Raw genomic sequence first — 24,805 nt, 5'->3', positions numbered from 1 at the left:
TGTGACTCTTGGCGCTGTGCAATGGACAGAGACGCACTTTTACATAAATGCAAAATATGTGTGCAGCTGTTGTTGTTTTGGTAGACTAGCTACCGGCTTCTGTGAGAAGTCCTGTCCGCTTTGATAATGGCTGATCACTTAATCATGTTTGAGTTTGTACTAAAAATCGAGACGTGCGATTCTCCTTTACGTTATTACAAACCTGTGGGCACACATGGGCTGGACAGCAACGAACGTCAACAACAATATACGGTAAGTTGACAACTTTAATTCGGCATATTACATTTCCAACAACATTTGTATTTTTATGTTCTGGGGAGTCAGTGTGCTTTGGCACATTCTGAAAAACTTTGTAGTCAAACATTAATTGATCCACCATAATTGTAAAAGCTACAACCACCCTTCCCTAGGCCATGGCAATAGCATACTAATACTTTCCTGATACACATAAACACACTGTCTGTTTCTCTGTCTGTCTCTGTCTGCCTATCTCTTTGTCTGTCTCTCTAATACATGTATCAGTTCTCTCTCTCTCTCTCTCTCTCTCTCTCTCTCTCTCTCTCTCTCTCTCTCTCTCTCTCTCTCTCTCTCTCTCTCTCTCTCTCTCTCTCTCTCATCAGTTTTCTTCAGATGATGTCCTTTGAGAATGTTAGGGGTACGACATATATATAACTTTATTGTGCCATATATCGGAAAAATCGATACAATCAGACAGAAAGCATTGGGGATGGAATATACAGAAATAAATATATGACAATCTCCACCCTATTTAAAGTACAAATATACAAACTTATATAAAGTTAATGTATCTTCAAGTGAAATTAATTAATACTTTTTAAAGTAAATGTGAATATCTTATTGTTTAAATATGGAGAGGCTGAAACATTAAAACTTATATGATGTATATTATTCTTGAATTGTTATCTTATGTTAGTCGCTAGCCCTACGTACAAACAATTTTCGACCGAAAGAGCTAACACATTGTGGCCTCAAACCCAACATGACGATATCAGTCACTGTAATTTTTCGTAGCGACCTATTTGATAAATTTAGTAAAAAGTTACAACAAAGGAACCGGCGCTAACCTTTATTAGAAAATCTTCATTACAGAGATCCAAAGAATGTCCAATGTCAAGTCAATGCATTATAGTGTGATTTAAAATGTTAAAAGTGAATCCGAAGCAGACATACTGAGGCAGCAGGCATTACTGAAAGGATGTGCTTCCGTAAGCGAAAGAGGGCGCTAAGACGCACAGTTGTCTCAATCTTACTACCAGATACAAAGTTGATGGGTTAGCCTTTCCATATTCAACACTATGTATGCAATTTGTAAGCCCATGCGGCCTCCACAAGTAAAAAGTTGAATAGTGCAATGTTATTATAAACATACTGATCATTTGTCTTGCCATTCGTCAGTTTGTTGTGTATGTATATGTTCGAGGTGAGTTGGTTCCGTTTCATACCCTTTTTGCGTGCAAATAAATAGGCAAACGTATGGTTTCTATCGAATCAAGAAATTGAACCCTTCAATTTTTTCTTATTTCTACACACATCATGCATGTCTCTAAGAGTAAGCTCAAATGTGTGTATGCTATATAAATGACTCCCTCTGTCATGCTTGTAAAAACACTGGATACAAAATCATTACATGTATGGAATAAAGACTGACGAAGATCTGTCGAACACATTGATTATCATCAGATTTTCTCTGACTGGGAATGTACCTTGAAAATGTGGAAATCATTAATTCTCTCTTAGCAACTGCTACAAATAACACAAATATACAAAGAAATCTTCGTCAGTCACTCGAACAAGGGACGAAAGAAACTGAAAATGCAAAATCACGTTACGAACAACCGAAAACATTTTTTCGCATCGTTGACAAGACTATAAATAACAGACATTGAACAGCGAACTAGCAATCTGTACATTTGTTGGGTGTTATTAACTTCACCGTACATTCACTGCGCCCTCAAACGCAATCTCGGTTAAACGATACGTCCCTACTTATATTTTTAATTGAAACTACTGAGGAGGTTTACCGACTCTGCGTCGGTCATTCCCGAATGATAGCTTTGAAAAAGCTGCGATAAGAAACACTTGTTTTTAAGACTATATATATCATCTTACAAAGAGTAGTTCAAGTGGAATGCTTAACTTTGACCATAACATCGTCACCAATGATCATCAAGGTAGTATGCGCCTCGAAATTGAAACACTTACACTTTTGCTGAAACTTTTCTCAAAACAACTTTCAACCCTTCTTTTTCTATATCAAGAATAACAATCTGGAGGTCAGCGAGCGCGTTTGGTACTGGAGAAGCAGATTATCAATATTTATTGACATTTGAAATTCAGAATGGCCGCCACCCGACGGGTTGACATGTAACTCTACGGAGACAATCAGTTTACAAGACTCTTTTCACTCCGTCAGCTTCAAAATGAGCCCCCACGAAAATAGTATTGCAAAAATTTGACTGTTCTGTTCCCGAGATGCATTCTACCTCAACAAAAAACCCTGTGCGTTTGTATCGCATGAAATGTCTACAAAGCTGTAAACCCATATTAACATTGCATTGTGCGCCAAAATTGTTAGTTTATCAAAAGTCACTATATAATAAAAATAGACAGAGTAACTGCAAAACGACAAATACGACATTGTTACGAAACAATCAAATATTTACACTTTTGGAAATCTAACCGATGGTATTTTCTATCTACTGATCCTAAACGTTTCCCTTACCTTACAGATTAATCTTCAAAAATTTGCGGTCATTTTTCAAAAAGTGCCGTCCTTTTGATAACGTCGTGCAATATACTGACTTCTTCCATGGCATTCCAGCAAAAAATTGTTTTCATTCAATTAGATTTTGCTCTCAAGGCACATGAGTGCGCGCCTCGAAATTTATTAGACATAAACTTTTGTTCAAACTTTCCGTAAAGAAACCTTAGACCGGACCCCTTCGCAATCGAGACTAGAAATCAGGGGTCACCGTACAGAATTTTGCACCAGAGAAACAAATTACCCAATAAGATATTTACGGACAGTCATTCGAAATTAGAACGACGACCGCCAACTCTGTTTCAACTCTATGGGGAGAATTACATTTCCGATTTTCACAAAAATAAACCGGGGAACACTTCATTTACTCCTAGAACTTCAAAACGCGCCACCAAAGTAGACAAAAAGCAAAAATTTAAAAGTCCGCATATCTGTCCCCGAGGCGAATTCTAATATCAATCCCAGTTTCAACTTTAAAATAATCTTGGAGTGTTAGTGTGAGTTCATACCTGTTATTCCAAAAGACATTTAGATGTTTCAGTATACATATACGAGTAGAAAATTTCCCATGGATTCCTTTAAATTTAGCCTAGAATATTAACATTCAAATAGGCCCAGCTGACTACAGTGTTAGCAAAGTATTTACAATTATAGACTTGATACGTATTTATATATTAATTACAGAGACACACTAAAATTTACAAACAATGTGTGTACTACAGACGTGCGTCTGGTGATGACTCGGTGAAATAAGGAGACGAGCCGAGGAGTCTCCACAAATTGACGTTTTTCTAATATGGTTCATTTAAAATGAGCATGACGACGGGGCAATCTTTTTGACGTGACCTTTCCAAAAATTGCCGGTCCGCCTTCGCCGACATTGTGATCAAGACGATCCCATTGTATTGAAAGTCACAGAAATTGACATTTGGCGAAGGCAATTTGAACGCACAGACAAAAATAGACCACTACGTAGTCTATCAGATACCCGTTCCTAATTGTGGGTGTTATTTGTGATAAACGGCATTCGCTTTGGATTTAGGAGAGTACAGATCGCAATCCTGTGCGGAAGCATTCCTAATACACCAATCAGCTTTGAAATATTGCTATCCTTTTACGTCACGAAATAAATAGCGTAAAATTTGAAGTCCCTGCGAAACAAAATTCCGACGAAAGTGCCTGTGTCGTCTTTTTTTCCAGAATTTTCTCTGAGCACATTATTGCTCTACCATATATCAAGAATTAAAGCCTTTACTATTGTCATTCCTTTTATATTAGAGCAACGAACAGAAATCTCAAAGAATGTTGCTTTTGAAACGCTGACCGTAACTGACATAACGGTGAAAAATCCCCACGGCAGTACGCCCTCAACAAGGGGTTAAATAAACTTTGTATGGCTTTACCAGTCTAAACATATTACTCGGAATTGGCTCCAAGTCTGGGAAAGGCTCCCCAGGCACGTCCCCGAAATGAAACCTCTGAATCAGGCAGCCAAGGAACAGGAACAGCTCCATCTTGGACAGTTTCTCACCCATACAAGAGCGACGCCCAGCGGAGAAAGGGAGAAAACTTGGCGGGACGACAACCTCGCCTTCCTCGTTCAAGAACCGAGCTGTATCGGAGTACAAAAAGAATAAAATCAGAAAAGAAATACCTTTCAGCTTCAACTCGTCACATTTCAGTATTTTTTGCTCAAAATAAATAAATGTAGAACATTTCGTCGGTGTTCAAGCGACGGTTAAATATTTAAAAGGGACCGTCGTCGGAGCTGCGCCTGTGCGAGTTTCTTGTTTAAAAACAATGTATTTGTGCACGATATGCACCTCATTATCATAGCTGCAACATTAATCATACGATGTAGATTATGACAGACATGTTTTAACTTTCATCAATTAAAATCGAACCTTGGATACAGTGTGTTCTTTGGTAGTGTGGGTCCCATACGACCTTTGACTGTATCCCTTTAAATGCCCCCTCTGGGAAAATGTCTTTTTACGTCACGTTTTCACGACGGAGACTCAACAAGTGATAGCGCCCTCCCTTGGTTAAAAATCCTTACCGGGGTCGAATTTCATGGGCTCCTTCCAGTACTTTGGGTCGTGGTGTACCCACCAGAGATTGCACATTACCATAGTGTCTTTCGGAATGTGGTATCCTCGGAATCTGAAACAGAGTTAGAGAATGGCTGTGATGGTTTCTTGTTTGTAGCGAGACGAACTAGTACAGTACTGTAAACCCGTGAAACCAAGAATTGAAAGTAAAGGTCTAAGGAGATACGGATGTTAATCCGTGCGTCTTTCACTATCGACCACTTGCAATGTGTAAGCCTATCAAGTGTAGGCTACATAATAAGAGTATATTCGAGTATTGTTAAATAGTATTTTAGCGAAGGTTTCTAGATGGGTCTTCACTTGTTCGAAGGCATCGCGTTTGTATATTGTCTAGGCACCGTGAAGCGTTTGCCCTATTTGCGCCCAACGCATTACGTTTCTCCGAAGTAACAGGCAGCTGACAACATGTGAGATTTTTGAGGAAGACGATATCAATGTTGCCGAAGGGGGCGCTTTCCTCGGATGGCAGGCGAGCGCCCCGCCCTTTATACAATAGTGCATGATAATGCATGTTGCTCCGTTTTTCAGAAGATTAATCTCGACCTCGAGTAAGTGCAGTTCTCGCCTGTAGAGAAAGTTAACTATGACTGATGGAAAAAAAAGATAAGTTCTTTCGAATTCGGCATATTAGGTAAAACTTACTTAGTATCTTCCGTTGTGCAGTGTGGTGCGTTCAGTGACGAAATGGAACTACAACGCAATATCTCAGGACAGTGGCGTAGAGATACGGTAGTGAGGCTTTGTCACTCCATTTCGGCAACCGGCTGCCTATGACGTTTGCCATATCAGTGCGTATCTTGACTTGTACCTACAATAAACGAACAAGATTTACTCGAAAATTAGACACATGTTTACTTCAGCGCCACTGAAATTAAAAGCATTAATTTAATATGGCAACCCACGCAAAACATACACGAATAGAGACTTTGACATTTAAGTAATGTATGCGGTTAGCTGTAATTTTACTTGCATTGCAAAAAATTGTGTAGCAGTATTGTATTGTTTTATGTTACCTACTATATTGAATTGTATTGTTTTATGTTGAATGTATTGTATTGTATTGTATTGTATTGTATTGTATTGTATTGTATTGTATTGTATTGTATTGTATTGTATTGTATTGTATTGTATTGTGCGTCAAGTAAGGTCATTTAAAGAAAATTCTTTGTTTGCCGTCCTTGGATTTTTGAAAAACCTACCAGCCGGCCATGGGAAAAAAGTACAGAGACAAAAACACGAGTGTATTAACATAAAGTCAATTTTTAATTTGGTTTCTTTTCGAAAAATAATATACTTATTTGCAATAGTGTTCACATTGTGTTTGTTTTCTTAATTTTCTCTAAAAGCCTATCAGCTCGCGGACGGCAAACAAAGAATTTTATTTAAAGCGCCTGAGATTAAAGATTTGATTGCAGAAACGGATTTCCCTATGGGTGATAATTAGATTGTGGAGGCTCTGTTCAATGTTTTCTATTGAAACTGTATCAATGATGCCAAATGAATTTCATGATGCGGGTACTTTCACTATTCACGGAGTCATATTTCTTTGGTAAAGTTATCATACTTGAGACAGACATTACTTCTCAATGATGACGCTGTTCCGAATAATTAACTTAAGGTAGAACACGCCTCGGGGACAGATATTCGGACTCTCAAACCTTGTCAATTCTTTCTAAACTACCACTTGTGGGTGTTCATTTTAAAGCTCCTGGTGTAATAAAACTTTTCACCGGCTTAGTTTTTCGAAAATGGAAAATCCATTTTTTTTTCTCCATAGACTTAACACAGGGATGGCGGCCATTTTGAAATTCAAATGTCGTGAGTATTTGTTTCTCCAGTTCCAAAATTTGCACGCGCGGTGAACCCTGATTTCTAGTCTTTCATTTGAAAGAGAATGATTGAAATATTCTTTGAGGAAATTTGAGCAAAAGTGAAAGTATTTTACTTTCGAGGCGCATACTACCTTAAAATATCATCAAGACTCATGGAGTCATCACGCGTGACATTGAAGGTACTAACGAAAGGCACTGTGAGTGCCTTTGACAAAATTCTGGAAAAGTATATCTAACTAGCAACAAATCCCGAATAAAAGTGCAATGTTTTAAAGACCGATACTGAACGTTCAGGCCAAGAACCTTTCATGACGTCTACAGATTTGAAGTTCGTTTACATCACATTCTGGAGCCTAGAGCATTTTTAGGACTGCGAACGATAAATGTAGCGACTGTCGTCAGGACTAACATTCATTTCCCGCCCACGTTATCTCCAATACACTATCTGATAACCCAAAGACGGTTTCCATTTTACTGAATGGACTTAACGAGCTAGTGATAATGGGTAAGAAAGTCTCCTTCATTCATGAGGTTGTAAAAAATAGCCAAATAAAAGGTGCCGAACAAAAGCGGCTCTCGAGTTACCCGATGGTCTCAGATATTGAAGAAACTTGATGAAAAGGTGATGATATTTAAAAATGAATTCAAAGCTGCATTTAACGTTGCTGTAGAGGAAATTGCTTTGATGCATTTCATCGGAGAAAAGATGTCTCGGAAACGGTGGGAGGTGAACTGATTTGAGAGACCGACACAGAGATGCACAGAAAGATATCTCATAGAGGCTTCGGGACATAGATCAGTGGCACCCAGAGCTTCAGAGAAAGCTATGAGATATATACTGTCAAAATGGAAATTTGTAAACATGAGGTCATCAGGTTGAATACAGCGGATAGTGAACTTTTGATCCATACAGAGGCAAGGTTAGGTCAAAAAATCATACATTAGAATAGATAAAAAGAACTCTTTACCTCTTGATAGTTCACTATGTACGCGATAGCCCATTTCATCGTCTCTGAAATGGTCTGAAAGCCGCCAGTGAAGATTTCCCATATTGTCATGACAACCAGATCTTCATTGACATCCTTACAGTTTCCGGAGTCTTTCATGGCCTTCAGGAGGGCATCAGTGATGTCCCGTATGTTTGAAGGGTCAAAGGTCGCCAAATGCTCTTGAAATTTCGTCTGCAGCAGCTTATCTCGTCGTGAGACCAGCTCTTCGATCAAGCGCAGTCTTCTGTTTGGAAACACCTGCATGTAATTATTTGAAAACGCACAAAGCAGGTTAGAGATACTACTAAAAGGTCAAAGGTCATTCGAATGTAACTTTTGGTGTATTTTAAAACTCTGTTAACTTTTCTTGTTCTACTCCACATTTATTTCGAAATCATTAGTTATCTGCTTGTTTGTACGGCTTCGTGGATGCAATAATCGAGGAATACACAACACGCAGCGACGGTATACCACGAGATTTTGACCAGTTCACGACATGTGAGCACGAGCAATAGCGAGTGCATATATGGAGTGAACTGGTCAAAATCGAGTGGTACCCGTTGCATAGGTGATTTATTGCTATTATATCATAATATTAAATTGAAATTCTGGCCTGAAACGTTAAAAGGATTTTTTCCTCTGGCTGAGAGCTCGTGCCTGTCACAACCGTGCTATCTTGCGAATATAGCACGGTTGTTTTCACGTCTTGACCAATCAGATCGCAGTGTTTGCGCGTATGCGCCACCAACATATATTGGTACGATGCAATCATTGTTGATGACTAAATTTTATTCTGGACTAGAAGACATTGGTCAAAGGTCATTCGCGGCAGATTGCACACACTGTGTTGTGTTGGCAAGACTTATATATTTTTTATTTCAACATATTATCTTTTGGAGGAGAACTCAAAATAATGTAACGTTATCAAAGTCCCGCATCGTTGTCGAGTCCCGCATGGGTCACTTTTCATTCACCACTGTTATCAAAAGTTACGGTTCTAGTCCCAACGGCTTTCCTCGCACTGAAACGATCTTGCTCGGATTGTAAGTTCACGCCTGTCCCTCTTCATCTCTGTCCAATTATAATCCAGGTTATCTGTTATTACCCTTGGACAGGTTTTCCTCCCAGTGCAAGAGACTCAAGACTGAACAACTTTGCAAGTTGAATCATAAAGAAAGGAATCTTGAGAAGGGTCGTTCATCCGATGGCGAGGTATGCATACTAATGATCAATTTGCATAATGCAATGTTGTTTTGAAGTACGACTGCCACTGCCCACGGGCGTGATTGTAACAATACATAGATGATACTCTTTTGCTGTTTACTGCATTGCTCAGTATTTGTAATTTACAACTGCCAGTACGCTCGCCTTATTATCTTTTTAATTTGGTAATAAGATCATCCGATCGCACGCGATGCATTCATACTCACGAGAACGCAACTTGTATAATCGATAACCGGTCGAGTTTAATGTTGACAGATATTTCGTACGTGCAGTCGGACAGACAACATGATAGCTTCGGATACAGCTCGGTTACTAACCCATGCAAAGTTCAACATAGCGGAAAATAACAGGAAACGGAAGGACGGTGCTCGTGAAAGCCGTGGATGCCAGCGCTGAATGGAAAGGTATGATAGCGCATCAGAAGAAAGAATACTCGGGAAAAGGCGCTGAGAATTTATGAGCGGTATGTTGCTTGGGGCGGAAAGCGGTTTGACCGGCCGAGGAGAGGGGTGCAGTAGAAACTGGACGAAATAGACGATTAATAGTGCATGCACATTGAGATGCACGGCTTCTCACCTCGCATTCCGTAAGCAAACGAGACAGGTGATGAGATAGGCGGTGAGAAGGTGAAAAGCTCAAACTAGAGTAGGTTTTACGTGTGTGTAATTTTAGTAAGTATGGAGTCTGCAAGTACCTGGCGCCCCCTTGTTCGGAAGGGATTTCGGAATTTTGATGTGGTAATGACGTGGCGAATGAAAAGCGAAGCAAGTTGAGCTGTAGCCCGTACCCTAAGGTACGTGTCGGCTCGCTTGATCTCTCAAACTTCCACCTTGTCACGACGCAGCCGTTGTATCCGGTACGCGGTCCATTATTAGGCAGTGCATTATCGTAGACTTGTTATTGAACATCTCGGGTATGTAAGTACCTGAATTTAATCGGCGTCGCCGTTTGTGTTCGTACCTGTATTTAATTGCGTTGTTTGTTTCGATTGTGCCACAATTTGTCCGTTATCGGCATCAATTTATTCCACGATCCTGCGTCTGCTCAGCTCACGGTACGGCATATATCTATATTGAGACAGTCTCTCGTCAAACCTATGTCAATTACGCCGTACCAAGTTGTGTTATCTTGGTGAACAACAATGAAAATCAGTATATGTGTTACGTTTCGATCTGATAGGTGTCAAAACCCTCTAATATAATAACCTATTACAAGAATTTGTTCACTTGAAAGCATGCACGCACTACATACACGTAAGGCGACGTAGCGCAATGAGGTTACGGGTTCAGCCAGCGGGGACTTTGAAATCGGCCTTGGAGTACGTCAACTATCTGTGTCAGAGTCCTCATTGTAAAAATGTGTTTTTATAAGAATTTGTTCGTTAGAAAGCGCGTGCTCACAAAATACACCCCGATTTATAACAGATCTAGACAACAAGGTTATTGCTGGAAGTTTGGGTTCAGCGAGCCAGAGCGTTTGATAGCCTGCATAAGAAACCGAGGCCGCAACATGCAGAGTTTTGCAGGTTAAGTGACGATTGCCAGGGTCAAGGGTCAACAACTGAGAAATAAGTTCATAGACCCCTCGCACGTTAGTGTTGTCTTTACCTTACTATAGACTTGTTGTAATGGGGACCGGAAGTCTTCGATATATCACTGCCACCTCCTGAACAAGCTTTCACCCCTTTATTGAAGAAAGATGACCTCGCGTATAAAAAGCAACTGCCGGTTCGTAATAAAACCAACAAAAGTTTCGGTTCCTGGCTTGTCGACCGTATTTTAATCAACCAACTATGTCGACCTGTGCCGCTCATTAAAAAAATGATAGCCGCAATCGTACAAACGTAACTTGCCATCTTTCGTGATCCAAGCAGAACCGAACGGAGGGTAACGCTACATTCACCTAATCTACACTGCAAGTTAATGCTACCCTCCCCTTACTATCACCTTTGAAACTTGGCTGAAAATTCCTCGGACCGCCTCACGTGCACCCCGGGCAAATATAATCAAATACAATTCGTCTTGAGTACGCAGCGTGAAATTAAGATTTGTGCAAAAACTCTTTGGAAAGAGTTTTGAAAAGTTATGGCAAGGAATATTTCTGTGCTTACAATTTGAAAAAAATGTGCCTTTGGTACAGTTAAGTCCTTAAACGTCCCTAACTTTGCAACCAACGCGAGAAAATGATTTACACCATATCTCTAAGCCATATGGAGAGTACTTTTATTATGGTTGTCGCAATGGCCTCATGTGAAAAAAGTCATTAAAAGTCACACTCGGAGAAGATAATTAGGTCTGCGGGTTTTCCCTTTGCTGCTTCGTCAACCTGGTTTCACAGTAGCTCTTGCAGTTTCCAATGAGGCATAAAAAGTCTCTCAAAGACACCGCCCTCCGTGGAGCGACCTTTTGGCGTTAGTGGTGACATATGTACACTTCGTACTTACCTCCTTCGCGATTGTGATTCTACATGGATTAGTACTAAAGATTGTTATTAATATTAGTAACACCTTCAAGTTGTACCAATTTGAAATATTTTACTTGGAATAACATGCAGTAATTTTTCGCTCACACCTTTTTTTCGTTTGTTCATCCGGTCCTCATATATTTTATTAGCCTCCTTCCATAGGAGTCTTTGCGCCATTCCATGTAAAGAATACGGCGAAAAAGTGTACAGATTTGTGTGCATACATACACGAACTATATGTTCTGTGGCGAAAAATGATGTCCATCAGTCACATCATGACGCATATCTTCGTCGCAACCGCAGAGATAAGATAGTGCGTCGAACTTTCGTACAGTAACACAATTATTCAGGGCCGAACTCTATTCGACAAAAGAGTGCCTTCGGTTTTTGAGGGCGATAGAAGTGATAAAAAGGAAAACGGTAGAGTACGACAATTTAAAATCATACTTTACCGCTATGACTGTCCAAAAAGCACAACAATAAGCAAAGTTTTACTCTTGTTACAAAGCGATCGTTAGATGAAAGTATATTACAAGACCAACACTACCAACCACATAAGCTTGTACAAACGCAAGCGCGCACAAACATACAAGACACACACACATACACCGTCATACTCACACAGACTCACGCATATATCATATACGTATATATATATATATATATATATATATATATATATATATATATATATATATATATATATATATTTACGCATATATTACAACATGCATAAACACACTTATATCTATATGATTACATATATGAATGTATGGAGACAGACAGACAGACAGACAGACAGACAGACAGACAGACAGACAGACAAAAAGACAAAAAGACAAAAAGAGACAGACAGAGAAAGACAGAGCGAGAGAGACAGAGAGACAGTCATGTGACGATCGCTGAAATGTGTGAATCTGAGACAAACTCACGCCTATCAGTGCACATTGCCGTTCTTGCAGAGGTAATCGTAGTTGTGTCTAGGGTAAAACCTCTTAACTGGAGATGAGGCTAAATTGACATTTACGATACAACAGTTCGATGAACTGCTTTCGTAGCGGACTACGAACCAGGAACCGATAGTTTGTAATTGATAAAGCCAACTCTCTGCGTCATATCGAGCATTACGTATGTTTTTGAGGTTTTTAGACAAATGTTCCCGGTGAGAGGGGATTTTAAAGTGATATGCACTCTGAAATTTAATCTCTTTTTTCTTGATTCGGATATTTCCTCTATTGTCGAGGCAGTTTTTAGAAAAATAGGCTGAGTGGGATGGGAAAAAATGATAGCAAATTGTGGAACATGAATGTAGAGCGCCCACGCATTGAGGAAATAAAAACTTTGCCGGGAGCATCTTTCCAAAGCAGGGCTTCACTGAAGTAATCCAATCATCATGATACCACAATCGTCATCGATGCACCATTCATAAGAAGACAATCATCCGCTTTGCCACTTTCTTCTTCCAAGATCTATCGTCTTGACGAAAACTGTCACTGAATGCTACTGCTTGGTTCTCGGCTCGCTTGATCTGCTCCCCCGAGAACAGCATTTCCATGGCTTTCATGCACAGAGAAAAGTCTGACGAGCTCGTATGTATATTCCGTCACACCTGTAGAACACAGGATCATACCCCCCCCCCTCCCCTTCACAAAAAGCAATCAGAACTCGTCTGGGAGTTCTATGAATGATTAATTAGCACATACAAACACACATCCTGAGATAGTAGTGAACTAAACTAAAGCTTAGACAGGGGGGCCAGCGTTTCCCAAACCTGACAATTTGCCGGCAAAGGCATCAAGGACAACTGCTACCGTTCCCGGCAGCAATTTACCCTCCGTTCCTAATTTCTCCACAATTTTATTTGGCCGTCGAGATTCGCGTCGCCCTTCAGCATGTTCAGCGGGCGCATTTCAACCACGGTTTGTGGAACTGTGATTAAACGAAGCTGCCAGCCAGGGGAAAACGAAGCGAAACCAAAAAATCCGGAACTGTCCAAACTGCGCGCATTTTTGCGCTCAGTGTCACGGTACACACCTGCTCAGCAACGTTGGTATAGCAAATACGGTCCCTCCAAAAAGGGGTACGGGCCGCGAGCCAATCGACAGTGGAGAAAGAGCCGGGCACAAATGGAAGAGTGGTTGGTGCTGGGCAAAACGATTTGAGGCGCCTGACATTCAAGGAAGTTTTGATCCCTAAGAGGGGTAAATATTAAACTAATTGCTCACAGTTTGGTTCACCAGCTTTTCGGGGGTGCTGCGGTTTTCTGAAGAAATAAAGTTCCTACAGTAGCTGTGAAACGGAAAAAGGGTATCGGTAGGTGCCATGGCTTTGGGGGAGAGGTAGGAGGGGAGAGTGCTGTTTGTACCATGGGACGGTAGAGAACAAAGTGCACTGCGTCATCGTGGCATCACATGACCCCGTTCTGGCTGACAGCTTCAGCAATTTGGAATGATTCCGAACAAAAGTAAAGCGTCATTGATTATAGTACGTGTTGAGGAATCAAGAAGTGGCTACAACTAATGATAAGCTTACATGTACTTTTTAGCTCTACATGCTCCCGTTTTCCCATGGCTGTGTAACGTGCAAAACGACTGCATGCGTGTGGCCGTCGACTGAATACAATCATGTGTGCGTTCTGACAACAGAAAAATGCAACAACACTGAGCAAACACAAGCAGGATGTTTTTCTTCCGAATACAAATTTCAACCATTCATGGAAATTTCCACCCTAACAGGCAATCGATAGAACATTGGTAAACCGGAAAAGGATATTATGGGGATATGAATACAGGCCTTATGATTTCACTGACGTCATAGCATTTTGCGATAATCGCAAAGTTGATGACGTCATCTTGTAACAGTCCTTGCGTGCGGCGGGAATACGTATGTACCCGTATTACCTGAAACCAGAATGATCAGCGGAAACTATCGCTCTAAACTGACGTGCGCTTACTTATTCCAAGCTTTGTAGAAATGTGCAAACCAAATGCGAATTTCCTATTAAGTATTGATCAGGCGATGTGCTGAGGGCAATTCACATGCGAATGTGTACACATACCTGCTGTTCTACACCAGGAAACAAGTATATACCAGCAGTACACATGGAATGAAAACTGTAAACGAAACGTTTTCGCAGAACTCATAGATGCGTACATTAATTGACAAGAGTAAGATTAGATAGAAACACGGGCAAACTTTTAAGTCTCACTCGGTGATATAAGAGAAATTAAAAATACTACATGGGTCTATACGTGTGTACGTGTGTACATGCATACATACGTATAGATAGTCAGATAGACGAAGATTTTTCCCGAATTGAATAAGTCAAATTATCTTGTTTGGTTTGTACGAGGCGCTAAATGTAAAAAAATCAATTGCACAATCACCCTTATTTCAGAGATAGAACAGCTAGAAAATGTATATAGAGAGGAATTTTAATATATATATATATATATATATATAATATATATATATATATATATATATATATATATATATATATATATATATATATATATTAAAATTCCTCTCTATATACATTTCCTAGCTGTTCTATCTCTGAAAATAAGGGTGATTGTGTAAATTAATTTTTTTACATTTTGCGCCTCGTAGGTTCGCCTAAGATATGCATAAATATCGATGCGTCTGATTAAAATATTCTTTTTATCGAATAATTATATTTTTGAACTTCAGAAAATTGCGCAGTATTTATTTAAAAAAATGCTTTACCCAGACTTTCTAAATTTCAAAGCAGTGTCTAAGTTAATTTTCACAGCACACACACACCCATTCAAATAATCACTAGACCAAGTCATAAATGAAATGCTTTCTGAGTCCGTATAAAATCTTTAACATAATGCTTTTCTCGAGTGATCAGCGGCAATAGCTAAGATGCAAACTATATCAGCCAATGTGCCAAAGACATAGTATGTATAGCACTGGTTGCAGCGTGAAGAATTTTGACTCGATGCAAAACATTGGCAATTATCTGTACATGATAACTGCCAGCGTTTACAGATGATATGTTCGATTGACTTCAATATAAAGATCAACGCAAAAACAAAATTAAGTGGGACTATATGTAGAATTATCGTCTAATTATCCGGTATATACTACCACCGGAAGGTATATGCCTAGTACAATCGCCATTCAAACGGTGCACTATCCGACTGACTTGGCATCTATTGTCGTTCTAGTACGCGGGGTTTCTGAACTCTACGTGTGACAATCCGCTTCGACGATTAATCTTACTCATATACGAAGCAACACATTCTGTCAAACAAAGACATAATCACGGTCATATAAATTATTTCAACTATCGTGCATTTTAATGGTGAAACGCTCCCATGAATAAAAAGTTTCTTGTATTACTGGTAACTTATGAAAGCTGCGACTTAAAATCACCCTTGATATTATACCACACCTGTCCAACGAAACAAAATATTTGGTCCGAATGTCAATAATTGACAATTTAACGAGCGCGTACACATTCTAATGGCTGATAGGGAAGATCGTGACGTCAAGCTTTTATCCGAGAAGTACGAACAGTATTTAAAGTCGGATCGGCCCATGGGTCGAGCCTACGATAACTTGTTTTTTTTTCTTTAATTTAAAAATTTCTTAATTTCACAAGATCAATTTTGCGAGAAAAAATACAAGAGATGCAATATTTCGCCATTGTTTTTATGTTGTCAGAGTCATTACATGGGACTTTTGTATAATCTCGGAGCAGATTGCTTTGACGACAGTAATGTCATTGCAAATTCAAGGCCAAAAAGTGGCTATGCAGCTAGCAGCCTATAAAACATCATTGAATGTTACTGGAATATGAAATACAGCGCGAAAGTCAACTGCAGGTGATCATGCGCAGCAGAGCAGCGCAACATTCGCATTGCAATATTCCAGGTGAACAAACGGGAACCACAGTACTACAGTGTTGAGTTTATTACGGAGCGCTTACCTTTAATATCGGAAGAACGTCAATCGGGTCACCGGGCGCAAGTAGCTCGATCGATTGTCGATTGTCCCGCATGATCATTTTGAACTCCGCGTCGTCGACGCTGTACCGCTGGTTGAAGGTGATATTGCAGATGAAGTTCATGACGGTGAGGTAAATGTCTTGACTGATGTCGACCGGCTTGCACTGCTTTTCTGATAGGTTCTTCAAAAGATGACCAGCTTCTACCAGTATCTTTTCTTCGGCCGATGTCGCGCCGTTGCGGAACGCCGTGTGCGAGTGCAGGGCGAGGGACACGTACTTGCGCTGTCTCGTCCACTGCGGTGTGTAGTCGCCGAAGGTGATGCCACAGTTGTTACGCGACAAGAGACTTATGGAGTACACGTACGGCCTGCCCGAGAACTGATCGGGCTGGCGCACGAAGGCGTCCTTGATAGCCACGTGGTCGCTGAGGACGATCGCCGGCTTCATGCCCAGGTAGAGCGTGAAGACCGAGCCGTAACTTTCGGAAAGTCTCTTCAAAATTTTCCAGATCGATTCACTTTCAAACAGCGTTGGCAGATTACCGATCAGCGGTAACGCCGGGGGTCCCGGGGGCAGATGCCAGCCCACCTGTTTTGAGTATCGTGTTACGTAAAGTATGATGCAGATTAGAATGAGCAGTATAGTTGTCGCGTCCATCTCTCCACGTTGTACCAGGTCTACGCTGTGGAAAGATGCCCGTTCATAGGACCAGTGCTTTCTTTGCCAACTTAAGTCAGTATGCTCCCTATAGGCGCATCGGCTTGTTTATATGTACGCCACACGTGCACAGCGCCGCCGGCTTGGCTTGAGAAACCCCCTCACAGGTGCAACGACTACTTAGCATAACGGGCGGAAGACGGCAGCGCGTCGTCAGCGCGACGGCGTAATCTCGCAATCGGGGCTTGAATTGGATTTTTGATACTTAAGTCATACCATTTTAGGCATAAAGAGCTAATCGATACTAAGTTGGACAAGATCTGATACACACAGTGCAGCTCAACCCAGTACGGTTTACCGGTTCAAGTTGACACATATTACACCCCCCCCCCCCCCCTTTCAATGTATATTTTGACTGATGCTACTACCGGACATCTCAGGTCAGTGCCCGGTCGCGTGACACAGTTCGTACCTATGAATGCATCTTCCCTTCGCTGCGTACCTTATGATGCTATAGGACTTTCTGAACGCTACTTTCAAAATTTTTGACGCTGCGTTTGCAACCGTCCCTTTCAAGTTGCAATGTTCGGTGACGCAGCTCTATCGTTGTGACCGCCCGTCGACCCAAGCAGTGTGGCCCCCGCAGAACGACCCCGCACGTGTACGCGTTTATAAGAAAGTCAAACACTTGAAAAGGCAATGCACTCCACATTCGCACGCAGGGTCTGTGTAACCAGACAACTTCACATATTTTTTTTGCCTATTAGAAGTTCTGTTGGGTTCGTATTCTAATGGTTCGGCAAGTTTCCCCTCCTAACTTTTAAAAATGTAATTTCGATATCTCTGAGGAGAAAGTAGATCAACCATGAAACCCTGCCACAACCCTGATCGTAAATACAAAGCTTGAACAACTAAAGTTGACAAGCTCGGCGGCTCCGTATAATTGATTTTTGATTCGTTGTCCTTCGTATCATTCTCCACATATCCTTCGTTAGTTATGGCATATGTGTAAAATATATATGATACATGTAGGAGTGTAAAGCACGAGAACAGGAGCAAGAACGAGAAATCGTTCGAGAATCGAAGATGGAATACTTTAGGCTGAGTACTACACCTGATATCGAGCATGCGCCGTTTGCAAGAGAAAAAAAATCTTTAGAACTTGAATTGTGGAGAAAACTCGCGCCTAGCAAATATTGCTCATTGCGTTTGGCGTCAGCCCCCCACCCCTGCATAGACGTAAGTTTGGAATTGTGTAAAGCCAACGATGAACTTATGATTTGAACTCCCCCCCCCTCAAAAAAGAGGACAATTTGATAAGAACAAAATAAGGCCAGTGATTAAGTATCATGCATATACATAGAATTTTCATGGCGTAACCGTGGAACACCGGTAGCGCTCAAGATAAACTAGTCCCACTAAGCACGGGTTTGGTTTTCTAGCTTTTGACATTTTGATTATCCACGTCGACGCGAATACTTGCCTCGTTTTAGCACCAGCCATCGATCATGCAGAGACTCATAAAGAAACAGGTAAAGTTACATATTTTCAGAACTCATTATCGTGATTCCTGAACCTAGACGCTCGAAGACGACGTGTGAATAAAACGTAAAATTAAACGAGAATTCATATTCAATGAATTTATCTTTGTTATTCTTTTTTGGACTGGAGCTCTGCGCTAATATTACAAGAGGTAAACATGTGGCAAGTCAGCCTTAAGGCAAGAATTTCATGAGGTCGTGACCGAAACAAACATTCTTAGCAATTTATCAAGTTGTCCACGTTTTACAACTTTTTACCCGACTTTTGAGAGCGCCAAAGAATGCCTAGTAGGGGAAATTCCGGATTCCTTCGGCTGAGTGACCCCCACGTCCCCTGCACTGGGGAGCCCCAGCCGTACTCACTATGACAGTCTCCTATTCTCGTATCTAGAGCGACGAATAGCCAGCTAGCAATCGCCAGAAGGTTTGATCAAGTCAACTACACTGCGTAAATTTCGCTTTTTACAAAGATCCGTGCGCAAACAAGAGGATCAGCACAAAGAATCAATACACCCCACCTCTGAAACTCATATTTTAAACACGTCACCACACAATAAAACACTTACCGAAGAATAAAAACCGTGTCAACAGTAAACAAAGACAACAAAGGTAGTAAAATAAAAGTAAAAGCGAATGAAAATGAAAGACATTCATCAGTTGACGAGTTTTTTGACAGAAGGCGTAGAGGAACGAGTGGGCGATTTTATTTCCCCTATAGTCAACGCTGGATGGATTTTTTTCGAAGCTCTAATATCTCGCTTTTCAAAGTTATCGCAATATATTACCAACCCGCTCCGAGTCGTACGGTGATCCACCCACGCGGTTTTGAATGAGTGTACGGTATTTGGTACAGAACAGTTCAATAATCTAATGACGTCCAATTTTTAAACAATATACGTCTATTTGGAATTTCGCTTTATCATCCGCCTCGTGTTTGCTTAAGCCTTGTATCTTCTTTAGTTTACATTTTCTCTGAAATACCAAGTGTCAATGCAGCTCTATGGCGCTGTCCGTCGAGAAGAGGCCGTTATAAACATCCATATCACCCTACCGCTTTCTACTAATCTGCCCCACAGATCTTTTTTTAACAAAAGCGTATCTTCATGTAGCACGGCATTTCACGCTCATAAAGCTACTTTATGCGGTGCTTCAGGAAACATCTCCGATTTCCCCGGTCAGGCCTATGTAAAGATGCTGATAAAGAAGGACCGCGGTTACGGTGAGACGGTTAGACCTCCTGACTTGTGGCCGAAAAGTCCTTTCATTCTCTCAGATTGTGCCTTGTAATCGTTTTCCAGCAAAGTGAAACCAGAGGCCGAGAAGGCCACGATTCGCCCTACTTCAATAAACCACACCACGCTCTTCACGCCTACACTTTACACGTCTTTTATCTACGGGTCACGACGGCCGTTCTATCCTACGGAAATCCGCGCCCTGTCGATAACTACCCCCTACGGCTTCGCAAAGAAAAAGGTGACGGGAATCGTGCTATAGCGTTTACGTGCGATTAGTGTTGGCATGAATCGCGCCGTGTAGCAGAGTTACCGAAGGTATTTGCACGGTGCCGCCGCCACTGAAAGCGGTCGGAAGTTTTGCGCCACTCTCATATTTTGTCGCGTGACAATGCACGGTAACTGAAAAATGAGTCTTCTCAATAAAAGCTAGACACGCTTCAGTCGCCGACAGTAGGTTGCAATGTGGTTAAAGCCCATGACCAGAGTGCATTACACCGTACGCATCGCGTCGCTGTTATGCCGTTGAGAACCTCGGCCCCTTTGGGTAGTTAACCGGTTACTCGCTCGGTACTTCAGGCAGATACACATCAACATCCAGGAACACCTTCACTCTTCAAATCGTGTAGTTCCAAAACTAATTTAAAGTGTACTCTATCTTTATGCGTAAATTCGAAACACATAAGGGACTGGTCAGTTTCTTCGGCCTGGGGCGGTCGATTCATGGGGGTCACCCTGTTTTTGACTGTAGTGATGGGGGGGGGGTCTCCATGTTTTCGAAATGCCCAATGGGGGGGGGGGGGTGTCATGTGTGATTTTGAATTTTGACACAGGCTCATCATTGCCTAAAATGCATCGCGTCAGCCACAAATTTCATCATTCAGTTGCATTTTTCGGCGCCTCATTCGGGCGCGTAACTTTAATAATCAGATATATTTTTCAGCGCGTCCGACTTATACATATCAGGCACACATATATCAGAGATATCTGTATGTTCAATATTTTTCAGTGTGCTCTTCAAGCGCATTACTTTAATATATCAGACATTTTTCAGCACGTCCTTCCGGTGCATGACTTTAATATGCAAGACATATAAGAGATATCAGGATGTTTCATATTTTTCGGTGCGCCCTTCGGCGCCATACTTTAATAAATCAGAGATATATGTCAGAGATATCTTGATGTTTGCTAAGTGAAAGTGTACCATTATGAAATCTACAGTTCATATGGAAAGCATGATACTTTTCTGTAGTCTCTATGAGAATTCAGTATGCAACATGCACAGTTTGATACAGTGACTTATTTTAGAGATAGAAAAATGACAAGATGTCTTTCGTTCTCATTGATGCAACTATTTTCCTTTGTGTCTCAGGTTTTCTCTAAAAAGATGCTTTTTTATGACTAAAATAACACTTAAAAAGGCAGTTTTCGTCATTATTAGCTGTGCTTTTATGGTTTCAATGTTACAGGAAAAGGTCCTCTAAGACACTGCACACATCAGATTTGGCTAAAATAGCTCTCTATGGCTGCTCAGGAGATTTAATAGGATGGCTGGATTCATGGGGGTGGGGGGTCACCCTCAGTTGTTTTTGACTTTAGTGATGGGGGTCACCCATCAAAGTTTTGGATTTACTGCTTTTTCCTCTCTGACATCAATGATTGACATTCATTTCTGTACAACAGTTCAGCACATCTGGTTAAGCATAGAAAGTGTGAAATAAATTCACAGCTCATTCAAAATGTACTGTATTCAAACTTTAAAATTGACTCTTTGAAATTCCTATCTTACAACTGACATGTCAACAGAAATTCCTATCTTACAACTGACATGTCAACAATTTCATTAAAAGGGTTCAAAGGGTTAAAAGTGATAGGCTAGGTGCCCGCTAATTGCAATATTGTCGCAATATTACAAATTACTCATAAAAACAAGTGTGTAACTTAAAAAGAAAAGCAGATGCGCTTACATTTTTAAAGCGACATTACTTCACCATCCAATTGTCCCAAATTAGTTCCAATCGCGTTATTGGAGAAAAAAGAAGTGATTATAACAAAAAAGCAACAACGTCATTCAGTAATTAATTAGCCCGTCGCAAACCTTTTGTAGGCAACAGGAGAAGACCAGTGTATTAAATGACGTACGCGAAAACAATTGCAGGGAGAAAAACGTATTTGGCTGAAATATGCTTAAAATATTCAGAAGCGTAATTAGCAGGGGGTATTTTAATGCATGCTTTGCCCCTTGAAAGGTTATATTTCATCCAAAATTTACTGCGTATTTCAAAAGTTTATTATGTCACCAAACGGGATGACCATTACATGTAGACACGTGATCTCGTCAATTAACGGCCATCCAATCCAGTGAAAGAGCATCCATCGCTTTACTTCCATCATACAAAAGTTACATCGTTGGGGGCCTATGGGCATAGCTTGTCTGAAAATATTTAGTGCCACACCAGGGTAAAACTGAATTAAATAGATGACTATCAGTTTTTCAGAAGTGTACCGCTTTTTTGCGTGCCAAATTTAGGAGCAATGCGAGCTCCAGCACGTCAGGGCATTCATAGGGTAAGTTGGTATTTCGCATTTACACTAAATAGAGGAAAGTGCCATTTTCTCAATGCAAACTTCTAAAGCTAAAGGTGAATTTCACGTAGTGGGAACATCAGTGGGTTATCGACTGAGTGATTAAGACAATATTAAGGTGATATTACAACGGTCTCGCCCTGTCATTTTCTCGGCAAACCAGTGCGGATGACCTGACAATGCACTGCGCATGTGTACTAATCTACAACCCAAAGCTGCTGAGCACTGAAGAATATAGTATTTCATCCGGAGCATATGAGTCTATTGATTTTTTTGGTGGTTCCCATTTCCGTTTAAAGAAATTCTCATCATAGTTCCAAATGTTCTGAACTTTGCGTATGACACTGAGGTGAACAGTGGCCAATCGGGGAAAGTCCGAAGTTGGAGTTTTAGCTGAACTTGTTCTCTGCTATAGAAAAAAAATCAACCCGATAAAAAATCAAGCAAGAAAATTTCCTTCCAAATTAAGATAATTAACGTGAAATCCATCAGTAATCTGCTGGGACTTGATAATTACGCACCGTTTCAAGTGATTCTTCGAAGAATCGCCGGGATTAAAGGACGATTTTAGAGAAAGGTCTAAATCCCTCCCTTTCAACTCCCTCCCTCCCGAGTAATTCTGAACACGCCCTAGAAACAGTCATATTTGACGCATCATGAACGCTGCCAAACGGCACGTACAACGATCATTGATGATACGCTAAGTGTCAAAGTCTATGTAAAAACCAAGTTTTGCCCTATGGTAAGGATACCCTTTAATCTAGTCTTTTGGAGCAATCTTATGACCCAATGCATTTCGGGGACAGATATGTTTAGTCTCTAAAAATTTTTACAAGATTTTCTTAGTCTGCCACTTGTTGGTGCTAATCTTGAAGCCCTTGGTGTAAATAAGGGTTTCACCGGCTTATTTTTTTTGAACATCTGAAACCTCATTTTTCCCAATAGCGCTAACACAACTCAAGAACGGACATCAAATACCGGTATTCATTAGGTAATTTGTCTTTCTACTGCCAAAATTTGCACGGTGACCCCCGATTTATTCTTTGATTTTAAAAGAGAATGTCATGATCGAAGGTGTATTCGAGAAAAGTCAGTGCAAAAGTTTCAGGCCATCACGGCAGTTTCCAGGTGGATACTACCTAAAAACCTCAGAGAATTAAACACTTTTCTGGTCACAATCTCCCAAAGGATGTGTACTCGCTACACATCACGTGACATTTCTCATCAAGGTAGGCCGGGTGGCATTGCTGTGAGGCCAGCGACGACAGGTGTTAGAAGATACCAGCGCGACCCTTTTGTTTGAAAGAAACGTACGCGTCCTTGTCGGCGGTAAGAAAATAGGCGCCATTGAACAGACTGGAGTACAAAAAAAAACTATTTGTTTTTCCGTTTTCAGAGTCATGATAAAATGTTTTCCCTTACTGAAATAGTACGGCGAACCCTTGCGACCTTGTCAGTCATCCCTAGATCGCCGACCGCAATTGTGGGTCCACTGTACTTTTCACAAGGATAAATGATTGATCGGGGGAAAAACACACTGACCCCAGAAAACACCCTTTGCGAAAGTACAGAACTTTTCCTTGAGGCTCCACTCATTTGAATAGCCCGGATATCATGACAACGGATTAAAGTACAAGGGCTAGGGGCTTAGTATAACTGAAGGTAAACAAACTTTATAAAAGTATACAGCTATCTGTCGACGTTAATAAACTATTAGTCACCATAACAAAGACTATGGAACATTGCTCTGCACTCTGTAACTTGTTCTGAAAATGGCGAAACTATCTAAATACAGGTTATATCAAAATTGTCCGAGTTTTGCTGACTAAGCATATACATTTCAATGGCATGGAAGCTGAGACATTGACCCAAATCAAGTTCAAGGGCACTGTTCGTCGTATCTATTCACGGCGAGGACAGCGACCGCAACCTGCAATGCTACCGTGTACTAATCTACGCGGTATTTCAACTTTTGCGAATGAAAATTATAAACTTTAAAACTTGAGACAAACAATGAAAACAGGACTAGAGATATTAGAAAGATATAACACAGTAAACAAAAAAAGGGTTGTGATAATCTGGAACATAGTTATCATAAAATGTCAGAATACAAGTTATTATGACTGCAATGCGGCCGATACACTTTCTTCCATACGTGTATGACGAAATTGGCTTCGCCAACCGAAATTGTTCATTGTCTCGAACGGAGCCCTTCAGCGACATCCGTCAAAAAGATGTTGTGTCAAACACGCTACAGCCCGAGATTTGTTCCCTAATCGGAGTATTTGAATGGTGTTGCACATGAGGACACGTGTTGGTAATGAGGGCGAGTTGTCGGCGATAAATCAACATTGTTCATACTGGGTCGACAAGTTATAAACTGAACGCTATGACGCGTAAATACATT

The 24,805-nt window shown here is 40.8% G+C and overlaps 1 protein-coding gene across 2 annotated transcripts; it reads right to left on the bottom strand.

The window, feature by feature from the left end:
* Window positions 1-3,224: 3,224 nt before the first annotated feature.
* Window positions 3,225-17,109, bottom strand: LOC139133185 (steroid 17-alpha-hydroxylase/17,20 lyase-like). 2 transcript variants are annotated; one of them, XR_011552545.1, is made up of 5 exons: window positions 13,934-14,391; window positions 7,694-7,972; window positions 5,536-5,701; window positions 4,842-4,945; window positions 3,225-4,394 (listed from the first exon to the last, which is right to left on the bottom strand). XR_011552545.1 is itself a non-coding variant. In XM_070699619.1 (5 exons), exons 1-3 carry the CDS (start codon window positions 17,037-17,039, stop codon window positions 5,567-5,569), a joined length of 1,092 nt encoding a protein of 363 aa, XP_070555720.1. In that variant the 5' UTR covers window positions 17,040-17,109; the 3' UTR covers window positions 3,225-4,394; window positions 4,842-4,945; window positions 5,536-5,566. The 2 variants fall into 2 exon arrangements, 1 of the variants encoding a protein (XP_070555720.1); XM_070699619.1 differs by lacking the exon at window positions 13,934-14,391 and adding an exon at window positions 16,362-17,109.
* Between the last annotated feature and the right edge of the window lie 7,696 nt (window positions 17,110-24,805).

The sequence above is a fragment of the Ptychodera flava genome, chromosome 5 (assembly GCF_041260155.1).
Source record: "Ptychodera flava strain L36383 chromosome 5, AS_Pfla_20210202, whole genome shotgun sequence".
In the NCBI taxonomy this organism is placed as follows: Eukaryota; Metazoa; Hemichordata; class Enteropneusta; family Ptychoderidae; genus Ptychodera; species Ptychodera flava.
This window is presented reverse-complemented; position numbering and strand designations above follow the sequence as displayed.

Excerpts from the sequence above, each read along its gene's own strand:
- LOC139133185 (XM_070699619.1), bottom strand. The coding sequence starts at position 17,039 with ATGGACGCGACAACTATACTGCTCATTCTAATCTGCATCATACTTTAC. Across the intron at positions 7,973-16,361 it reads ACGTTCTTCCGATATTAAAG|GTGTTTCCAAACAGAAGACT; the intron begins GTAAGCGCTCCG and ends AATTACATGCAG. Across the intron at positions 5,702-7,693 it reads ACATAGTGAACTATCAAGAG|GTACAAGTCAAGATACGCAC; the intron begins GTAAAGAGTTCT and ends CGTTTATTGTAG.